General features: G+C 42.0%; 1 protein-coding gene across 1 annotated transcript; it reads right to left on the bottom strand.

Annotated features, from left to right (window-relative positions):
• Positions 1 to 570: 570 nt before the first annotated feature.
• On the bottom strand, positions 571 to 21,133 carry card11 (caspase recruitment domain family, member 11). Its single transcript, XM_063470544.1, has 25 exons — positions 20,923 to 21,133; positions 16,103 to 16,302; positions 15,860 to 15,997; positions 15,248 to 15,424; positions 14,095 to 14,243; positions 13,775 to 13,954; positions 11,333 to 11,479; positions 10,838 to 10,963; positions 10,565 to 10,759; positions 10,295 to 10,450; positions 10,083 to 10,152; positions 9,799 to 9,995; positions 9,525 to 9,631; positions 9,369 to 9,409; positions 9,119 to 9,236; positions 8,814 to 9,015; positions 8,415 to 8,541; positions 8,091 to 8,334; positions 7,722 to 7,806; positions 6,866 to 6,961; positions 6,562 to 6,679; positions 5,409 to 5,591; positions 4,684 to 4,805; positions 1,448 to 1,563; positions 571 to 912 (listed from the first exon to the last, which is right to left on the bottom strand). Exons 2-25 carry the CDS (start codon positions 16,290 to 16,292, stop codon positions 708 to 710), a joined length of 3,489 nt encoding a protein of 1,162 aa, XP_063326614.1. The 5' UTR covers positions 16,293 to 16,302; positions 20,923 to 21,133; the 3' UTR covers positions 571 to 707.
• Between the last annotated feature and the right edge of the window lie 1,569 nt (positions 21,134 to 22,702).

Below are 22,702 nucleotides of genomic sequence, written 5' to 3'. Positions count from 1 at the left end.
CCACCATGTTCGACTGTTGCTGATGATCTTTTGCTGTGTTAGTTTTACGGCAGATGTAATTATTATTCAACACAGCCTGACCTGTCTTAGGCAGCTTACTTGTCATTTGTTTAAGTAGTCTTCAGGAATAGTTCTCCAGGCTTCGTGAAGGACATTCGAAGCTTTTCTTTGGATGTTTCTGCCTTTTGTTCTGTTCTCCATCAACATGATCAAACACTGCTTTAATAATTTTGAGGTCTGCACTCCGGGGAGGCCAATCCATGACTCATAGTGTTCCACTCTGTGTTTTTCTATCCAAGTTTGATTTTACTCCACTGGCAGTGTGTTTGGGATCATTTTCATGCTAAATGAATGAAGCTGCTTATGGGGCCGTTCCATTTTTAGTCACTAGAGGGCAGCACAATCTCATGTAGGGCTGGTCTCACTCTTATTGAAAGTACAGCTCAGTTTCATTTTTTAATATTTTTTTTAACATGCAATTCAAGGCAAAGAAAGGATTCGTTTTCATGTTTTCAAACTGTTTATTTTTCTAAATAAAAGACATATTTACAAAATATATAATGCATTTATTTATTTAACAATTTCCACACTTACATTTTTGAGTTTCACCATAAATATAAACGCAGGAAAGCATGATATAGAAGGCTTTTTGTGTTTTACTGTGTTTAACGCCACGTGTACAGGCTATTGCGTGTATCTGTGTTTGCCTACAGCAGGTCCTGCTCCACCCAGATGGTTTTCTTCTGCTCGTCCAGTATTCGGTCTTTGATCACCCTGATGAGGTCCTCCGTCCCTGCCCAGGTCTCCGGCTCCAGGGTGGCATACAGACATGGGATACCCTCCAGCTCCTTCTCTTTTGCACGACACAGCTTCACAAAGTCTTCCTCTGACTCCACGCGCAGAGGCAACTTCCTGTGTGGAGAGGAAACAGGAAGGAAGCAGCGATGAGGTGGTGAGTGTGGTTTAGAACCCAGTGTTTCTGATGAGATCCTGTCGACAGTCTGCAACAGCGGTCTGCATGCTTTTTCTCAGAAAGATAAGGCTGACGGTAATGGGTTCATGAGCTGGACTGCTATTTAAAGACACAATCCACCATAACACACGTCAAACATCTGGCTTCGTTTAAAATCACATAACGGACAATTGAGGGGATCACGCACACAGATATTTTGAGTCAGGATCTAGATCTTGCTACCTTTTCTGGGCAGGACACACACAAAAAGAAAGGTAACTGCAGCCAGCTACGATTAAAAGTTCAAAAGCAACAACAACATTAAACTGACATCCTCGGCTCAACGCCAACTCTTATCTGGTGTCAAAATATCAAAATATCAGGGACTGTTTTTTGGTTTTTTTTGTTCTTGGAAAAAAAGAATTGCGGTTTGCAGCTGTGTGGTTTGAGTCACAGGGTAAACATGCAAGATTAAACAAGCTTTGCTAGGTCTACCTTAATTTCTTGACATTTTTGTCACAGATCTTGACATAGATGATGATTGGGTAGATTTCTCTCCGCAGAAGGTCCTTGACGCAGCTCAGCTCAGCCTCCAGCAGGCAGTGTTTGCCCTGGTGACGGGTGGAAAAAAACAGCCTTTACAGACAAATACAGATCTACTACGTACATACATAAACAAGGAAGTCTCATTAAAAGATTTTAAAGTTAACTGCTTTCACGTATATATCTATTCATTCTTTTGCTGAGTTAGATGAAGACTTGGTCTTACAACCTGATTTCTCTACGAATAAATTAAATGAGGTCGGCCTTGAAGGCTTAACATCTTGACACCACTGTGTTTCGGCCTTTAACTGCAAGACGCTGTCAGCTGAGGTAGGCCTACCACAGGCTCATCAGACCTAAATGTGTGTCTTGTGGTTAGCCTTTAGATAATGTCTATTTTTTAATTAGCCACAGCCGGTGACAGCTCATTCAGAGGGCACTAGCTTCCTACAGGCCTGCGTTCTGACTCACACTTCTCTCAGAAGCATTGTGATTGAGAAGCCTACACCCCATTTCCACTGGACACACTTTTTCCAGTTTAGCTCCCCTGCTTTGAGTATTACAGGTGTTTCCGTGCTTCAGCATATGAAGCACAGGTGCAGACAAACTAGCACTACTTGGACCCCGGGACTACAGCCAGTCAGTCAGCATATTCGCCTGGGACATTGCACCACTTATTCAACTGTCATTACTGTGGGATCATCACAGAAATAAGGCAAGCCAGTACTTGGCTACAGTCTTTTTCTTTTCTTTTTTTTTTAATAGACTCATCAAAACAGAAATATCTTGTCAGTCAGGAAGCTTCACAAATCCCACTAGTTGGGTTTGGTACCCTCTGGCAGAGCCAGGCTTGTTGCTTTATATTTCCGCACACTGACTAATGATAGCCTTACCAGTCTATTCGGCACAGATTTCCATTCAGCCCACTGAATACCTTTAGAGTATGTGAAGTAAACTTTTAACTTTTAACTGTATATTCCTATAAGTTTTACAGCTTTTCCTAATGATAAAGAGCTCCTCCATGGCGATTCATACTAAACCTAAGTAATTAAGTAAAAGATAAGTCCTGTTGTTTCACTACCTATTATCAAAATATGTGCTTTATTGTTTTGTTTTGTTTTGTTTTGTTGTTTTTTGTTTGTTTTTTGTTTTTGTTTTGTTTTGTTTTTGGGGAGGGGGGCGTATTTTAATACAGCAGCATTTTTTTTATCAGCCAGAAAAACTAAAACATACTGCTGAACCTCCACCTCTTTTTCTCATACTAACATATGAGGGATTAAATGTGCAGTTCAATTTCTTTACATTGGTGGAAGGGGGGGTATCACTTAAGTGGCCCACTTTATTTCAAAAGGACTGACAAACAGCGATGTCATTTTTAGAGCAATTGACTTTCTTTGACTTTGTTTTTTTTTTAAAGGAGAAGAAAAAAGACCGAGACGTGCACTGAACAACTACGCTTTACATCTTTAATGTTTCCTTATTTTGCATATTTATCTATTGTGTGTCTGTGTTTTAATATTGTGTGCACCGTGTCTGGATGTAGAAACTGGATTTACCAGCTTTTAACTGTTTTTTTAAAGCAGTCTTTTCAGGCAGATGATACAGATTAAAGAACACGTTTTATTATCAAGCCATCAGACGCCTCTACAGCAACACCCAACTGCTGCTTACAGTTGTCAGTTTCCTCATGTTCAACATGCTGCATATCGCACACCCCCCATCCCATGTACATTTATTTATTCATTACTTTTTTAACCTTATTTATTACTTCTTTTATCTTAATTATCTTGTTTTTCATCTCATCAAACACATTTCATTGTTTGTCGTAAATCACACATGACCAATAAAAGTAAAACTGAACTGTAATATTGCTTTGTTTTTTATGTTTTTAAATAATCGTGCTGTATAGAATAAAAGATATGTAATACCATATTGTAGGATGTTTGGTTACCATTATACTATTGTTTTTCTTCCCCCCTGTAATATCCGTGAATAGTTTATTACTGTAAAATGCTGCGATTCTCATGTTCTCAATTTATTTATTTTTTAATTTTTCATATTATGACAGTACATCAGTCTTATCCTAAGAAAGCCATAGGTACACATGGACTGGTTGCCAGTTTGTCACAGGGCTAACACAGAGAGCCAGACGACAGTCATTCATGCCTTTAGCCAGTTTAAAAACTCGAGTACCCAGCATGCAAAGTCCATACAGCTCCAACCAGCCGGGCCTTTCTTACTTTGAGTTAACAGTGCTAACCACTGCACCACTAAACACAAAATAACTGAAATAACAAGCAAAATATTTATAAATGAATTATTTAACCCTTTAAACCCTAACCCCTCACCGGTGACGGTTAGCATTTTTAGCAAGGTTGGGCAACTCCAGGCCTTGAGGGCCGGTGTCCTGCAGGTTTTAGACCTCACCCTTGGTCAAGACACCTGAATCAAATGATTAGTTCATTACCAGTCCTCTGGAGAACTTCAAGACATGTTCAGGAGGTAATTTAGCCATTTAAATCAGCTGTGTTGGATCAAGGATACATCTAAAACCTGCAGGACACCGGCCCTTGAGGCCTGGAGTTGCCCACCCCTGGTTTAAAGGATAAATTAGTTAAGGGTTTAAAGGGTTAAACTTAACTTTTGAATTCCCGTAAATATGTGCGCTTACTAAAAGAAACAATATTTCAAAAAATATATATATCTTGCTGTTAATATATTCATCAGGATTTCCACTGTACTCACATAGACAGCTACATTACTATAGCATGTTTACTACATTTTTACAGCTATTTCTTAAAGGGTGAGGAGTAGGGGTAAGTTATATGATTGGGGTTAGGATGATAGCACATTTAAGGCTTGTTTGTTTCAGTTTCATCACACACAGTGTAAAAAACACAGCAATTTAGTGTAAAGTTAACAAATAAAGCCTTGTAGTTTCTATGTGTGCAATAATTAGGCCTGTTAATATGACAGGTTTATCACAGGTTACATTTGTTGTATGTCTTTTAATGTCAGGTTGTCTCGATCATTATTAACTTTACAAATCTGAATAATTACATTGGAATAACATTCCCACATGTCAGTCTTCCGCACTCCCCTTTGACTAAAGTGTTCCCTTAACGTTTATAAAGGAGTAAACGCATTAGAAGACATTGCATTTTCACACACACACAATATAAACTCACTTTTGCAGCGACAGCCTCTATGTTTTCTCTGGTGATGCATTCAAAAGTGGCTTGTTTCTCTTTGTAGTGAATGAAGGGCTCCACGTTCTGTTTTAGATGAAACTCCTCCTTGGTCAAGCTGTCTGCTCAGCAGAATGCAAAGGAAACAGGACAAAAAAAGAAAAGATGTCAAGTCTGTTTCTTGTCTTGTGAAATTGTGGCTCTAAGGGCAGAGAGATGAAACTGTTCATTTGTTAACAGTCACCACAGCACATTTAGCACAAGGAACAGAAACCTTTGTGGTTTTTGCCGTGGGGAATGTCGACGTAATTGAGACTTCAAGCAGTCTCTTGACTTCGCCAGATGTTCAACATTTTTTACACCGGCAACTTGTCGCGCCCCCGGTCCACTGGGACCGGCTGGTTTGTCATGTGACCGGAGTGTTAATTCTCTAAAAATCTGACGGGGCCAGCAACGTTTTCACATTACAGTGGGTCAGCTGAAGTGTCTCAACTAAACTATCTGTGTCATCACTGTGCATCGTCATTCTAACTATCATCTGGGTCATCTTAAATCCTGCCTCTGCTGTCTCTCTGGTTATACTCCTTAACATTTACACACAGCACAATACCTGACCTACATCTGAGTAGTTGCTTCCTCTTCTCTCAACAACTCGTTTATAGTTTATATACTTCTTATCTCAATGAGGTATAAAGATTCCTCATTGTGAGCCTTCATACACTGACCTGGTTTGCAGATATTAAAGTCCATGGCTCCCCCCATGTTAAGTATTTTCTGGATAATGGTTTTGGCGAGAGCAGCGGGCGTGAATAGGACCGGTCTTCTTCTCTGGGTCCGCTGGAGGGTGACGGGACTGTAAGGAATCAGGCTCAAGCTCCTGCTCAGCTCACCATCTCCGTCAGCGGCATCTGTTTGCACCAACAACCACAGCGTGCAACGAGAGGTATAGCACAATTATGACTCAGTTTGAGAACAGAAAGTGAAGAGCTGCCAAAAATAATTTTAGCAAACGAATATCTAAAGTCTGAATTTGAGCAACAGAGTGAAAAGAGAAAAAGAAGCCAGCAAAAGAAGGGCTCAGTGCAGATAAAAGAAAAGAAACTAAGCACTGCATTGTACACCTTCAGTACTCTTTTTAAAAATTAACATGAATCTTGTGCAGCAACATTTCCAGTCACAGCCCCACCCCCATGTTCTATTAAAACCTTTCATTCATGCTCTCACCTAAACAGTTAATTCCACATTATCATACTTTTTATAGTGTTACTGTTATAGCAGTTTTAGTCTCATGGCCTTTTCACACCTCGCTATGTAATTTAAATGTTTAAATTGCTGCTTTGGCTCACACATGTCATGCAGAGCACACAGTTCAAGCACTTTCCAGTCTTACACTTGAGCACAACTTCCAACCGTTTCCACCGCACACCCGTCTGTGTTTACATCAAGTGACATTTCACACACTTTCATCTTACTCTTCCAATGACTCCTTCAGCTCCTGTCAGGGCTTCTTATACAACTGACACTTCACACCCTCTGAGCTTTTTGACAACAAAAACCATCAAAACAACTTTCCACAACTTTTGCTTTTTAGACGCAATTTACTTCAGTTGCTCTCTGTGCTCACGGTGTCCTCAATCCTCAACTCCTTTCAGCTTTTTTTCTTCTTCTTTTTCGCGCTTTAGCTTCACCAGAGCGCTTGCATGGAAAATGGCACCTATGCGCCCTTTAGCAGCTCTTTACCACTACTGCTTTCACTTTCTGCACTTTTGACAGCCACTTCAAATGCTTCAGCTGTGAATTTTCCGCAGTTAGCACATGTGCACCGTCTTTGTTTTGTCTCTCCCCTCCAACCGACCGACTGCAACGCTTTGTGCTCACCTTCGGGTCGAAGCACCTCAAAGCCTTGCCTGGGTAGTGTTGTGCTGCCTGAGTTGATGATCCTCACACGCTCATTGCTGTTCATTCGCTTGTACTTGATGTCCACCCTGCTCACAAACTGCAAATCAAAGCAGACATAGAAAAAAAAGGCCCGAGTTACTGAGACGTGGAGGCAGTTGCGCATCAGTTTTATGGAAAAAGAAGAGTTTATTAGGACCAATCTTGATTCATTGTCTTAAGTTTCCGCACTGCTGAACAACTCTCGACATCGCGACAACTGGAGGTTTTGTTTGAACTTTATTACCTGCAGTATTTGAGTGAGGAAGATGCTCGCTCTAGACAAGCGCGGGCTGGCTCTGGGATCAGGAGAGTGACTGGTTTCTTCTGGTTGTAAATTATTCTAGGCAGAAATGAAAAGCATACATGAATGTTGTGATCCAAACTGTAACAAACACGCTTTTGTGAGCACAACATAGCAGAATAACTGCTTAATGCAACCAACCTGACATCAATGTAAACTGATGCTGACCCAAGCTTAAGCAGGAAGCTTAGTTCTAGCGTGTTATCAAAGAGCACTCTAGAGTGTTTTCTTTTTGATTGCAGACGCATGGGCATGTATACGGCATGTTTATCATGCAATGCAAGTACCTGAAAGGGTCTCTCATGGATGAACTGCAAAATAAATCCAATCTGGAATGCAATCTGGAAACCCATCGCCTAGTCTCAGATTGTTTGGAAATGCATAGAAATTTTTTTTCGGGGGGAGGGTTGCAGCTATCATGCAGGCGTGGTTGCATGCAACCTGCTTGCAATCAATACTGGAAAGAAATATCCAAAATATACACAGATGGCTAGGATAAAAACTATTAAATGGTAAATTTATTATTGGGAAATAGTCAGATATTAATAATTTCTGGGAAATCTGCCTTTGTTGTTCTGGTTGTGCACATCAAACCACCTCCCCCGCCAATCCAATGACCTAGGAAGGATTTTCCCCCAGATTACGCGTTAGTTTGCAAACCCTTAATTTGCAACCCAGGCTATAAGATTTATTTACGCATCTTTGCTTTAGTCAAATACTCGTATTCAAATTTTCAATGCACTTTTTTAAACTAAGTGAGAGAGCAAGAGGGAAAAAGAAAGAGGCTGAGGTTTCTCACCCGGTTGTTCCGTTGAATTTCATTTTCTTCTTTCCCCCCTCGATACACTAACTTCTGAATCTTTACCAGGAGCAGCTGCTGGGCTCTATTCACACACGTAAACACACAAAAACACACACACATGCACACTGAATGCTTGTCAAAATTCTCACTCCGTGTACGAACTCGTCCTCCCTCGGGCTTCTTTCTATTATGCTCTGAGGTTACAACAGACTGTTTCTGCAGCTGTTTCAGGTTAATGCTTCTTTGGTGTAATGAGTAATCTTTTAGGAGATCAGTGGTAATCAGCTGCTACTGCATTTTGAAAATCTGAGCTAAAACTCACTCACAAACTTTAGTTTAAAAAACAAAAGCATACAAAGTCTGTACCGTGAGTAACTGGGTATAGTGCCTCGCTCAGCCAGGTCAGAGCCGCTGTAGGGGTCCACACGGGCGCACTGCCACTCACAGCGGCCCTGGTGCCTGGTGTCCAGGACGTGCACCACCTCATCGCAGCGCACGGACAAAGAGCAGCTGTCCGACTGTCCGGAGATGTTGAGGTTGACACGTATGTAGAATGAGTCGCCGGATGCTAAAGTGCCATCCGCTAGATTGCTCTGGAGACGGCGATAAGCTGCAGGGCGAGCATATATATGAGTTCACGTATGCAGTGGAGCCACATTAAACAAATTTTCCAATATAAACATCACTTACAGTCGTGGCTGGCTCGATAGTGCAGGGTGATGGGCCCAGAGCAGTGCTGCAGAGTCCAGTGGGCTTCTTCCTGAGTGCTTGTCTCCAATGAAATGCTCTGGTTTTCCCCACGTATGCACCCCTCAAGCTGGACAGCCAATCACAGCAGAAACAAAGATTACCGATTAGTCCCTTCTAAAAACTGTCACAGGAAAAGGAACACAAATAGAACAAATAAAACAAGCAGGTGTCTAAAATTATCAAATCGGCGTGTTCCTTGTTCCTCTCTAAATGTCCATCCACGTTCCCAGTTCTCTAAAGAGCTTTTCTTTTTGCACATCCAGCTGTTTTAACTGAGGTCGTCTTACTGCCACCATGAATCTTTTCACAATTAAAACATTCAGGAAGTAGATGACATACAAACATGAGGTGGTGGCCTTCTCGTAGCCCCGCCTTCTCTGCGTTGGACCCAGACTGGACATACGAGATGAAGATCCCGCTGTCATTGCCACCGATCAGCCTGATGTCCTTCAGCAGGTTGTCACCTTGCAGCGACAGCTCCTGCACCGGCTTCAGGGACCCGCTGAGTCTGGAGAAGGAGGAAAGAGACGGGCGGAACGGCCTGCACGAGCACACAAAGACACAAAGCAGAAGGTGTTTGTAAGTCAGCATCACTTTTCGCTTTTATTCCTGTGTGCGTCTCTGCACGAGCAGCCATGCTGTACCTCTCCAAAGAGAGTTTCCTGAAGATGTTGTTGACCTGCTCCAGGTCATAAGTGTCCATTCCTTCAGACTGATGGGAAGAGGAAGATGAGTGCACAGAGGGAGGACCACGCTCATCCTCTGAGGAAAGAATAGAAATAGATGGATCAATAGATGGATCTTTTTTTTCCCTTCAAAAAGAAAAACCAGGTCAACTGAAGGTAAACATAGTATCTCAGATCACAAATAGCAGATGTTTAAAAAGTGCATTACCAAGCTCCATTTCCATGTTGTCACTGTCAAAGTCAGAGATGCTAAAACAGACAAAACAAATCAAATTGAAGGGAAGGGAAGGCAAACCAGCAGAAATTCTTCAAACTTTACTGCCATGAAGTTCAATCGGTCGTCTCCGTGACGTTTATTCAGTACCTGCGGGGGTAGAAGTCGTGCTCCTTCTCCCTCTCTCGGCGGTAAAGGGACGCTTTCTCAGGGGGTTCAGGAAGAGTGGACAGGATGCTGTCGTTACGGCAACGCAGCTGAAAGGAAGAAGTCGGCATTATACGCTGGACAAGCCATTTACGTCAACACTGCATTAGATTCTGGATAGACCAGGATTTCTACAAAGAGCAGCGAAATTTTTACCAAAAACAGAGCAGCGCAATTTCACTGGTATTAAAAGTAAGCAAAAACAACTGAGTCACACCATGTGCCTGTTGCTGGGTGAATCCACCGTGCTGAACATGAGCTGGGAGGTGGACGAAGAGCAGGTGAGCGGGGGAGCCGACGAGGGCGGATATGTGGGGGAAATAGGGATGCTGGGCGAGGGAGGGAGAGAGCTGCTGTTGCCATAATTCGGCACGTTGATCTCCAGAAAGTTGCCTCCGTTGGTAGGAGCCGAAGCTGGAAGGTGAAGATAAACTTTGATAAAGCTGCACAAAAGGATTGGTCACATGTTGCGGTAGGACATGCGGCGGTAGGTAGTGTTACCTGCAGGGTGACTGTTCTCTGAGTTGATTGGAAAGTCTTTCAGTAAAGAGACTGGAGACTTTACTCTATTCTAAAAGACAAAACACAGTCATTTTGATCAGTTTGTCATGTGTAGGAGAGTCATTTGATTAATCTCTGCTCTGTGCATTAGAAGGTATTGAGTTTGGGCTTTGCTTCACATAATCTATAAGGTTGAGGAGAGAATAACTGACCCCCGCTTTGAGGTTGAGTCTGCGTCTGAGTCGGGGCTCTTCGGAGAAGAACTTGTCATCAGGCGACTCGTCGCTGGAGCATTCAGACTGTCCCTGTGCCAGTTTACAATCCTCTCCCTGAGAAATGATGGACGGAGGTAAATCCCTTGGTAGACTCTGCAAAAACAGTTAAACAGTTAAAGGGGAGGAATGTTTTGCAAAAACTTGAGCATTTTTTAAATCGATAAGTGAAGAAAAGAAACAATATCCCTTCGCACTACTGTGTCTGACCTGGTCTAGGTTGATGTCTTTGGACATTCGTCGTAGGCGAGACTCCAGAGTGACCAGCTTAGCGTCTTTGCGTACAATCTCCAGGTGGAGTTCATCGCTCCTCTCCTCCAGCTCTCTGATCTGCTTGCGATACTTGTCCTTGTCGATGAGACACTGGGAGAACTGGTGCTGGGCCTCGTCTCTGGCTCGAAACGCCTGCAAGCAGCAGAGGAGTTAACACAGAAGTATGAATGATTTTGTATGTATGAAATCATGTGTGTTGTGTGTTTTCACCTGGTCTCTCTCCTTCTCCACCTCGTCTAGCTGTACAGCGATGGTGTCTATGCGGTTGCGATACATCTCGCAATCCTTCTGCAGTGTGGAGCACTTCAGCTCCAGGTCCTCCTTTTCTTCCAGGTACTGCATACACGGACACACACACGCACACAGACAAAAACTAAGGGTTATTTATAGTTAGACAAAAACAGGTAGAGAAATACAGGAAGAGAAACAGCGGGAGAGAAATAAAGAGCGACCAGATTATGCAGAAAGAGGCCTGAGACGGGGCTTTCTTCAAAGGTCTCATGGGGCACTGGTTTAGGTTTCTAGGGTGTGTTACTGCAAAGCCTGTTTGTTCAGTGTACCACTTTGCACCACACTGCTACATATTCACACATTTAAACACAGATGGAAACAAGCTGCCAGACAGAAATACGACTGCTAAACTCCCATTTAGCCCACTTACAGTATACAGCCATACATTCTTATGTGTGTGTGTGTGATTGTAACCTTATCTCGTAGTTCCTCTGCCTGTCTGATTTCTTCATGCAGGTTGTAGAGGCGGTTGACCAGATCCTGTCTGTCTTCTAGTGCTTCCTGTCTGTCATGCTCCAAAATGTCAAGGATGGCCTTGTCTGACTCAGGTAAAGGGCCGGGCTGGGTAAGAAACACACACACATTAACACTGTTAGATATGAAATCATATGACTGGCTGCTACACTGCAGTTGTCAACCTTTCCTTTTTTTGCTTATCAGCAAGGAAATAGTGAGTCAACCAATAAGTGTGAGTTTATTGATAGAACACCTCATCACATTTAGACCTTCAGAGTAATTTATAGAGCAAAGTTAAGAAAAATAAAATGATGCATCTATTGTCCGTTCCCTTATTTCATGGCACACTCACTAGACACTTCAATGGGTACAGCTTTTCAGCTGTTTATTAACACAAAACAAGTCAGTGCGTGTAGACGCGGTCAAGACGATCTGCTGAAGCTCAAACTGAGCATCAGAATGAGGACGAAAGGTGATTTAAGGGAGTTTAAAAGGTGGCGTTGTTGTTGGTGCCAGTCGGGCAGATCAGTATTTCAGAAACTGCTGATATACTGGGATTTACCCACATAACCATCTATATAGTTTAAAGAGAATGTCCTGAAAAAGACATAACATCCAATGAGCTGCAGTTCTCTGGGTAGAAATGCCTGATCGGGAGTCTGTGACCCTGCGTTTTGAGTTTCATGTTTTAGTTTCATTTAATATTTTGCTCTTTACTTAGTCTGTTCTTGGTTCTTTAGAGGTTTGTATTCTAACTTTAGTTCCTGTTTGGTTTTCCAAGATGTTTTCAGCTCAGAATTTCTTTTCTTTTATATTTTGTAACTATAGTTATTGTTTACCATTAACCCCTTTCTTAAGTTCCCATCATTATATTAGACATCCATTGTCTTTTGATTCCTGTTTTATTTTGCTAGCCTCCTGTCCCGTATATGTGTATTTAGTTTTGAGTCCAATGTCTTGTTTTCCCAGATTAGGAAGAGTGAGGAAGGCACCAGTAACTCAAATAACCACTCATTACAGCCAAGTTATGCAGAAGAGCATCTCTGAATGCAGAATTATGTAACCTTGGCGCAGATTGGCTACAGCAGCAGAAGACCACATTGGATGTCTCTCATGTCAGCTAACAACAGGAAACTGAAGCTGGAATTCATATTTGCTCACCAAAAGGGGAAACAGACAACTGAAGAAACATGCTTGGTCTCAATTTCTAGTGCGACATTCAGATTACAACATGAAAGCATGGATCCATCCTTCTTCGCCTCAGCAGGTTAGGCTGCTGTTGGTGGTGTAATGGTGCAGGGGATGTTTTCTTGGCACACTTAGTACCAACTGAGCATGGTTTAAACGCTACAGCCTACCTGAGTATTGTTGTTGACCACGTCCATTCCTTTTTGGCAGTGTTTAGTTTCTTCCAGCAAGATAAGGCGTCATATCACAAAGTGAGGATCATTTCAAACTGCTTTCTTGGACATGACAATGACTTTGTTGTACTCAGATGGCCTCTAATAGAACGCTTTGAGATGTTGTGGAAACGGGAGATTCACATCATGGATGTGCAGCTGGCAAAACTGCAGCAACTGTGTGATGCTATCATGTCAATATGGACCAAAATCTCAGAAGAATGTTTCCAGCGTTTTGTTGAATCTATGCCACGGAGAATTAAAGCAGTCCTAAAGACAAAAAGAGGCCCAATCTGGTACTAACAAGGTGTACCTAATGAAGTGGCCAGTGAGTGTGTCTACTGTTAAAGATGGTGGATGTTCATATTAAACATGACCAAATTCTCTTAGCTCTCTATGATGTCAATGAGAGCAGATTTTCCCAATATGGCCATCTGAGGCAAACAGGTTTGTCGGTGAGCACAGAAGCCACACCCACTTGTTTTCAAAGCCTTCTGTTTATTAGAGGCAGGCAAGAAAAAAGTAGGCTTAAAGGTAGATAAGCTAAAAATGCAGAGCAGTTAAAAGTTCCCACAGCAGATAAACGAAGGCCCACACATAGACCCATGATATAAGATTATTTTTATCTGTGAATCATGCAAATAGAAAACTATGCAATTGGAACTGAGAGATGAATGAATAATAGGGTCTATTTTTTAGAACCTACTATGGTTAGTCCAACCCAGCTCAACAGCTCAGTCCTTTGGTGTCGATGGTTTTTGTACCTTACACTTTTGTTTTGCACTTACAGCAGCAGATAAGCAGCAGTTGGGCTGCAAACTCAGTGTTGCATTTAGCTGCTAAGATATTTTTACACACATGCGGAGATAAGTATTTGACAGCTCACGCTAACAGCTTGTTGTGCTGCTCTGAAGTGATGAAAATGTATTTATTACAGTAGGTTTAAGTTATGATAGCAGAGCAGGCAATGTCAGTGCTTTATTACATAATGCTTAAGTACCTGTATGATGGACTGTAGCTCCTGCAGTTTGATCTTGAGCATCTCGTTCTCTCTTTCCAGCTCAAAGATCTGCTCTCTCTTTGGCCGATTCTCGATGTCGTTCTTCAGCTTCAGACTCTGTCTCCTCTCCATCTTACACTCTTCCTCCACCTTGTTCAGCTTGTGCTTCAGTTGGTCAATCTTTTATGCAGACAAGACAGTCATCAGCACCGAGCTAGAGGAACGCTCTTACTGTTTTTGTTTTTTGTTCATTGATTATCATTAATACACAGAGTGATGACGGCGTTTATCTGCATGTGCTTTAATACGTCTGGCAGTACCTCCAGCTGCAAGTCTCGGCTTCTCATCACAGCCATGTTCTTCTCCTCACTCAGCGTGGCGTACCTCATGGCCAGCTTGTAGTTTTCATCCTTTACTCTCAGGAGCTCATCACTGTAGGTGTTTCTCTCCTCTCTCAGCTTATTGTACCCTGAGAGGCAACCAGAAATGTGAAAAATGTAGCTTTACTAGATCCTTCTTCTTTATTCGCTTTGCTGTTGGGTAGCAGTTGTTTCATTGGTGGAAATAAGGACTATGGCTTCCCTTTATGTGTAAAAATTAACGTCCTTTTCTGTTTTGCAGCACATTACATGACATCCAAAAACAAGCTCAACGCTGATATATAAAAAAAATGATAAAAGTCGCAAAGCTAATTATATGAGCATGCAGTGAAAGCCTAAAGAGTGTACTTGCACTATTTTTAGTATTTATTTGTTTGTGCTTGGTGTTCCAGCTGCAGTGTTTAACTGCACGGGGCATAAAGACCACAACGTCCTAGTTTCACTGGTAGTCTTTGATAGACAACAGAGTTTATCCATATCGAACCTGAATGTGGTGCACCAGGCAGGGCAAACCAAGCCTGTGCGGTGGGGTTGCAGTTTCAGCAAATCGTGGTAAGCTTTTGGTTTAGATTTTATGTTTAACCATTTGAGACAACAGTCATCTGTCTTTACTGTCTGCAGCGAGTAGGTGTGTGTGTGTGTGTGTGTGTGTGTGTGTGTGTGTGTGTGTGTGTGTGTGTGTGTGTATGTGTGTGTGTGTGTGTGTGTGTGTGTGTGTGTGTGTGTAAACATAATAATGATATACTGTAAGTTATACGCTTTGTGAGAAAGGCTTCAAATTTAGTACCGACTTTTACTTTTTAAGGATTCAATGATTTGTTGTCCATATGTTATATACATAATACACATGAATGTATATACTACTGCTGACAAAACTAACCTGGACTAGGATCAAATTCTGAAGCAGTGATATTTTCTACACAACAGGTCAGTCTGGGTGCACACATACACGTGGATGCAAACAACACCTTAGTGCAGCCACGCAACTGAATTGTCAGTCTTGTGAATACAAATTCAGTGTAGAGACACAGATGGTGGGAAGCTAGTAAACTGTGGTCAGGAAATATATCAAACAAAAACAAAAAATCTTTACTCTGCTGGAAGGCCTGAAGCTCCTGATTGGCCAGCTTTAACTTCCTTTTTTCATCTTCCAGAGTGACGAACTTCTTGTTGAGCTCAGCGTGCTGCAGGGTCTTGACTTTGGACTGCTGCTGCAGCTTCGTGACTTCATTCATCAGAAACTGCGTCAGACCCTCATGACCCTCCTCCACTGCAGGAGAGCAGAGGAGAAAAAAAAACAAAGTATATTATACACCTCTGACTTCATAACAGGATTGCAAAGTAAGCTGATTTGGATCAATTCAGACTCTTACACTGCATAACTGAAGTGACTGCTTTTGCCTGAACAGAGCTATAAAGCAGCTACAGAACGACCAGTTCACACAGTTTCCTCCCATAACTGGAGTTATGAACTGGAGTTATCTACACTATTTGAGTCAAATACTCCCGGGCAACTTTGGGTTCAGCATCTTGCAGAAGGAGCAGGCAATCGATCCACCAACCAACCTTCAACTCACACATGTCACGCTTCACTTCAGAAATTTTCTACACTTCACTGTCCATCAAAGCCTGTATGAGTCTTTGTAGTACATGAAAGATGTGTGTTCATGCATATATGTGCTGGATGCAAAGATTTTTGCCTCACCGACAATGGTGGAGAAGCGTCGTGTGGGTTCCTTCCCCGTGACCAGCTTGTACAGGTCAGGGTAGTAAAACTCCAGACTCTCCAGGAAGGCCACGTACCCCCGCTCGCCTTTAGTGTGGAGGATGTCAAGTAGACGGCCTGAGAGAGGAAGGGTTAACATGTGAGAGGTCAAAGAAAGAGAAAGCAAAATAGGAGTTCTGCCTTTAAAAATTAACAAATGTGGAAATACGCCTTTCTACCCACTTGTGCGGTTTGTTTTTGTGGCGAGCACTAGTGAGTTGAGAATCTCATCCTCATCCAGTTCATCCAGGACTTTGCACTGACGAAGGTAGGGCGTGAGCTTTGACGGGGTGATCGTACTACACAGGTTGTAGCGTTGGCTCTCCACCTTCTCCCACAATGCCTCCACATCATCAGATATCCCATTTTCCATTTCTTACACCCTTAAAAAGTAGCAGAACCCACAGGGGGGGTTAGCCGTGCAGCGTGTTGTCTGTTTTTACATGTCTCGTACTGGAAATTAACTTCTCAGTTTGCGTATGCGAGTTAGCTGAGGACATCGCAGATCTGTGAATGCTCCCTGAACAGTTAGCAGGCACAAAATGGTGAATGAAAAAGGAGAAGGAACTGAGAGGACATATTTGTTAGGTTATGAGAAACCACATTTGAAATATGATATCTTAGTTTACTTTCAGACATCAATAAGACTAAGAAAGATGCACCAAATTAAAAGATATACACATTTATATGATCCCGAAAGAAGTTTCCACTTTGGTAAAAACAGAATAACACAGTGTTTTTAAATATATAAAAGTTGAGTTTGTTTGTGAGCCACAATAATTTCTGTTTATGAATTTCATGCTACTTATTTCTGGCATATGGATGGAATCTCTTTCCTTCTTTGGTCTGATGGGTTTCCGTCAGATAAAATCTGGAGATGCATATTAATGGTTCTGGGAAGCTGATTGAACTTTTAGCCTCCTAGTTTTTCCGTTAGTACCCCCACCAACTATTACCAGAAAGTTGACATTTGTGGTTTTCAATAAAATTTCCGAACAGACCACCAAGTGACACATAATACACACATCTCATACAGAGGGAAGTGTATCAATTTTAGCCACCAGCTACGTGCAAAAACTAGCTGCATGGTTGGCATCAATTAGCAGATGTTAGCATGCTAACATGCTAAGCTAAATGCTAAATTAAAAGAAACCTTTAGTGCATATAGTTACTGCTGTCTCATAGACAAATGTCTAAATTATTACATTTCTGTATTTAAATATGAAAATACTCATTTATATGCACCAAGTTTTTGTCTAAGTGGTCAATGACAGAGCACCTGTGACCGCCCTACAGAACCAGAAGCTATGCCAGGTCGGATGTATATACTGATACTGCTATAATTACATGAAGCCACTACTTTTTTTATAGCAGATTTTTTTGTTTGTTTGTTTGTTTTTATTGCTGAACCATTTCACTACCGCCATTGTTTCCATACAGAGAGAAACCACCATCTTAGGCCTTGATTGTCTTATGGTCTTCATAAACAATGGTAAAAAAGGAAGCACAATAAGAATTATATGCTTCTGTGTTGCTACAGTGTAAGCAGCTTAAGTCATTCTCTAGCTCCTCCATCGTTCTCCGAGAGCCATGAGGTGAAAGAACTTACGTCTGGTAAATCCCTTGTCCTACCCAAAACTGCATATACTGACATCACTCGAGGAAACACATCATTATTGACTCATTTTCCTATCTGAGACTTCCAACTGATCTCATATTTATTGTAGTACCCCCAAGGTGTAAAATCTTTTTTTATATTTCCCTTTATAGCTGATATGGTCCTGAAATATGATAACCGATGTATATAAAAGAGCCGCTTCATGCCTTACTAAGTATAACAGAACTTTGGTCCCACACACTCTTGACATAGACTTTAATTGGCTGACATCTTTCCATTTGCCTCTCCACTCTTTTCATTTTTACTTTTCCAGAGACAAATTGGTGCTCTCTTGATCTTCCTCTTACTCCCACTTGGTTTCCTCTCTCCATCTTATACAGGCATGCACACTGTCCATGCACTGCTGGCATTTGCATGCTCTTTGGGTAGTGGGTGTTATCCTACAAGCCCGCTTTGTGACTTGAAGCCAACAGTTAGGCAAATCATGGTTATCTGATGCCGCAGCACATGTAAACACATACAATCACGCATACTTTTGCATACTCTAACTGCATGTGTAAAAACTGGAGCTTGTGCGTTTGTCCTGCTTAGAAATGACACATGCTGGTTATAATGCCAGAGCAGCATCTGATGTACCCGGTTTAATCTTTATTGTAAATGTCAAAGTAAATTAAAAGTGAGATTAAGCTCCTCTCAATAGCTTTACCTCTATTATTTTGTAACTGCCTTCAGATATTTGTGCAGACAGTGAACAAAATCAATGACAAGCTTCTCCGCAGTTCGACACAAGAACAAATATCACACCCTCTCAACTCTTAAGCTATTATTTGTATCTACAGCGTGCATACCCTGCCACAGTCACTGCAGATGATAAAACCACAAACACTCAGACCAACACACACACACAGACACACACACCCCTGCAGTTGTGCACATGCACAAATACACAGTGCATGCAGGCACATAATAAACACACACAAACACACATGCACGCACAGACCCCTTCAGTAACCACACACATGTTTCCTCTTCTCTCTTTTCTTAATTTGGACTTGATTACCGAGAAAGCTCATCCTTGCTTCCTCCTTTTCAAACCAGATGTGAGTAGTTGCTCCCTTCCGCTCTTCTCTGTTCGTCTTCACAGAGAGCCACTCTTGTTTATACTACTGCGGTCAGAGGAGTTGATTGTCCATTTTAAAGCAGTGCGCAGACGCGTGCATCTGTGTGTGTGTGTCTAACCCTCCCTTCCTTTTTGTTAATGTCTCTATACTTAGAGAACTCCGTTTGACTTTTTGCAGGTGAAGAAATGCACTCACACACACACCCACCCAAAGAAAAAAAATTTGAATTTCCTTTTTGGAGAAGTCACACTACATGTTTTCGCTTCAGTATTTCCACTCAGTGGAACACGATAAATAAAGAAACCTCCATTTCAAATGCTTCTTTAACGTTGCTCTACATCAGGACCTGTGCACCCAAGTGAAAGACTTACTTTATATGGTTTTCAAATGGGATTTCAGTTGCTTTCAGCGTCAGTGTTTCACCTCAAATACAACGGCATCAAACTCATTCTGAAACCATTTTCATTTTTGTGCATCTGTAATGGAAAGCAGTAAAGTGTCCTTAAAATGGTGATCCTTTGTCTGCAGTGCACTGACTATTTAGAAAGCTTTTCTTTCAGGGTTTAAACTGCTTTGGAAACACACCAAACTGCTGCGAAACCAGGTTGTATCGTGGGAATCAGTTTGCTCGAGACCACTCTCTGACAATCAGCGAATATGCAGTCATTCTGAGACTTACACGACACTAGTTTCTGCGGGTCCATCAAAGATCAGAGCATATAATGGAAGCTGAGATTAATTTTCAAATCAACAAGAAAGATTCAGTGACGGGGGGGGGGGGGGGGGGGGGGGGGGTGTTTTCACTGTAAATCCCAGAGAACATAAATCTCTGTATAAATCCCTGCAAAATCAGAGTGCTGAAAGAATTTAATTAGGAAGATGCAAACAGTAAAGACGCACAGATAATCCTCTCTAAATAAAATAATACAAATAATTCCAATTTTGATCTAATATACAGCTTAACAGTGTTGCAACTCATAGACTCACAATGTGTGACATAGGATGACAGTGCCATTGATCCGCACATGCAATTTGTACTATTTTCTGCTTTATTCTGTAGCGGATAAATGTTTTGCATTGAGTTTTCAAATGCAGTCCATCCAGGTGCACGAGATCAGGTCATATGATCCTACGAGGGGGGGGGGGGTCAAGGCTTACTGTCAGAGTGTTGGCCTCATACAGGCGGGTCAGCTAGCTGATAGGCAGATTATGATTGGTTCAGGTGTACAAACCATCATAAAGGCTCCATTGTCTGGCCGAATAGCTGAAGCTATAAGAATTTGATATCTGGGTTCCCTCTGTGGAGATCGGTGAAAGAACACAGCAGACAAAGGCGGACGTCGAGCATCTCTAAAAGATTGATATGCACTGCTTTCGTAGAACAAATAAATAAACCAAAAAAATACTTTGCATCTCACTTTTAATTTAACTGAAAAGAATGAACAGTTGAGCCCAGAGATGATAGGCAATAGGCATGTCCAATAGGCATGGCTTCCCATGCCTATTGGACCAGCTTTGACAGCAAGTTAATATTACTCCTTTTTCTGCTTGCAGCATTTGAAAAGGGAGTGCATGCTGTTGGTGGGGTGGTGTCCCTTTTTGTGCACTTTTTAAAATTAGATCATCCCATTTCCTGATAAATATTACTCAACACTTTCAGCAAACATGATAAGGTTTTTGGTTTTTTACAAGCCGACGCCAGTCACATCTCAGTGCGCTGTCCGTGACATGTGTGTGTCCTTGCGTCTCCCTCACTCTCACTCTCACTGGATGTCATTGTTTCTCCACCTGCTGCTGGAATCCCAAACATTTGGATATTGCCAGATAAAGAGCAGACCATGACAGGATTGCAGATATTATATTACACATCTAATAGCCTGTAAATTTTCTAATGCAAGAGCCAGAAAAACAGGTGAACGGAGTCATAAATGCAGATGACAGATTTGCCATCATCTTTTATCGAGTGTCGTTTCTTCTGAGAGAATACCTGCCTTGTTTTCAGAAGGGTGGTGCGGTCTATATTTTAATCATAGCTCTAATCTAGATGACACACAGCACGGTTTAGAAAGTCTGTCATCGCTGCGGTGATATGAGGTGTAAAGCCTGTGTGACTCCTCGCTTTTTCCACTCCAAAAAAGTGCGGCACGTTTACAAGGCTGTTGGTGAACCTTTTCCCTCAATAATAAATATTAAAAGTTTTGACATATTTATGAGGGAAAGGGAGGGGAGACGGGCAATTCTATACCGGCCATTTTTTGGCTTACCTGAGATACGGCGGATGTGAATTTCAAAGAGTCGCAGAGACGGTAAAGTTGGCCTCTAGCTGTGGTGTGGAGCCTGATTCTGTTGTTTTTCTTGCCTCGTTAAAATCTAAACACCGGTTTATCCACCATGGATCCTAAAAGCTCAGGTTGTCTCCATTTATCCGAAAGAATGAGAAGTTTCTTTTTAAAAAAGAGAGCGGAGAGCGCATGGGAGCTCCGGCCCCGACTCACTGCCTCAGATAGAGATAGAGAAACAGAGAGAGAAAGAGAGAGAGAGAAAGAGGAGGCGGGCGGTGTGAGCTCGGATGGAAATAACAAGCTCTGCGCACGGAGGTGAGGAAGAGCGCAACCCCGCAGCAGCCGCCGTGACCTGCAAGTGTTTGCGCTGTGGCTGTGATCAGATACGGCATCACTGCCCTGCCATAAACCCGTCCACTCTAACAGGGACCTGTGAGTTTACAGTGTATTATACGAGGATTGTTATGCTTCTTGTCTAACAATCTGACGTAAACTCAGCTGGGTGATATCAACTTAGCGGCAGCTTCTTTTCCCCCCTTTTATTTCACTTCATTATCTTCGTCTGATGCTGTGCTTCAGAAAGAGAAACGCTTAAATGCATTCCCGAGCATCAAGCTTCACCGATCATAACGTGAAAACACCCTTTGGGCATAGGCAGCCTATAGGTATTTGTATTTTTATGGCTTTATGTGGCCTACTTTACATATTGTTACATTGATGATGGCAACATTTCAGCACCCTGACACTGCATAAACTATTTATCTGTTGCTTTAGTCCATAAGAGCCGATGTGCCATTCGTCTAGATTTCACATACAAGTGAAGTTTCAGCCACAACTGGCTAAAAAAACTTGTCTTTACACGCGAGCAAACTGCGTATTAATAGTGCGCAATTTTGTAATGTCTTTCACGTCTGAATAGGGGAAGAAGAGGTTGTGGTGGGATTATGCGACTATCATTAACATAGAGAAGGAGCTGTATTCTCTTCACTGGAGAAAGAGCACACGGCTAGGGGCTAATTTGCATTAAAGCAAATAGAAGTGTTACTTTGACCGATTCAGAAACAGTTAAAAAAAAAAAAAACAACTGCGTGTTGCAGACAGACTCATAGAAAGAATTCAACACAATGAGCGATCAAAACTAAAGGAAATAAACACAATTTATTTTACATAAGTTATAGTAGTAAATGAAGAGTAGTCAGGAGATTGGTCCAGATGACATGGAGATAAGGAGAGGATGGAGTGTGAGGATGCACGAAGAATGAAGCTGATGAGCCGTACTGTGAAGCTGTGGGAAAGAGTCGTTAAAGCTATAGGTTAAGAAGAGAGGTGACGAGCAGTAGGCAGCAGTGTGGCTTCATGATGAGAAAGAGCACTGCAGATGGGATGTTTGTTTTGAGAGTGTTGATGGGAAAGCACAGAGAAGATTAGAAGGAGTAGTATTGTGTCTTTGTGGATTTAAAGAAAAATGAATATGATAGGGTGCCAAGAGAGGAACTGTGGTACTGCATGAGGGACGTATGAGGACAGCGAGACAGTAGTGATGGAAGAGGAAGTGCTGACAGATTAGCTCAGCCAGGAGTCTCCGTGGACTGTGATGTTTAGGGACGCCATTGTGATCTGTAGTGAGAGAAGGGAGTGGGTGGAAAAGAGGTTGGAGAGGTGGAGGTATACACTGAAGAGAAGAAGAATGAAAGTCATTAGAAGCAAGACAGAATACATGTGTGTGGATGAGAGGGAGACAGGTGTAACAGTGAAGCAGCAA

The sequence above is a fragment of the Pelmatolapia mariae genome, linkage group LG4 (assembly GCF_036321145.2).
Source record: "Pelmatolapia mariae isolate MD_Pm_ZW linkage group LG4, Pm_UMD_F_2, whole genome shotgun sequence".
NCBI lineage: Eukaryota > Metazoa > Chordata > Actinopteri > Cichliformes > Cichlidae > Pelmatolapia > Pelmatolapia mariae.
Note: the sequence above shows the minus strand (reverse complement) of the source record. Positions and strands in the feature narration are given on the sequence as shown.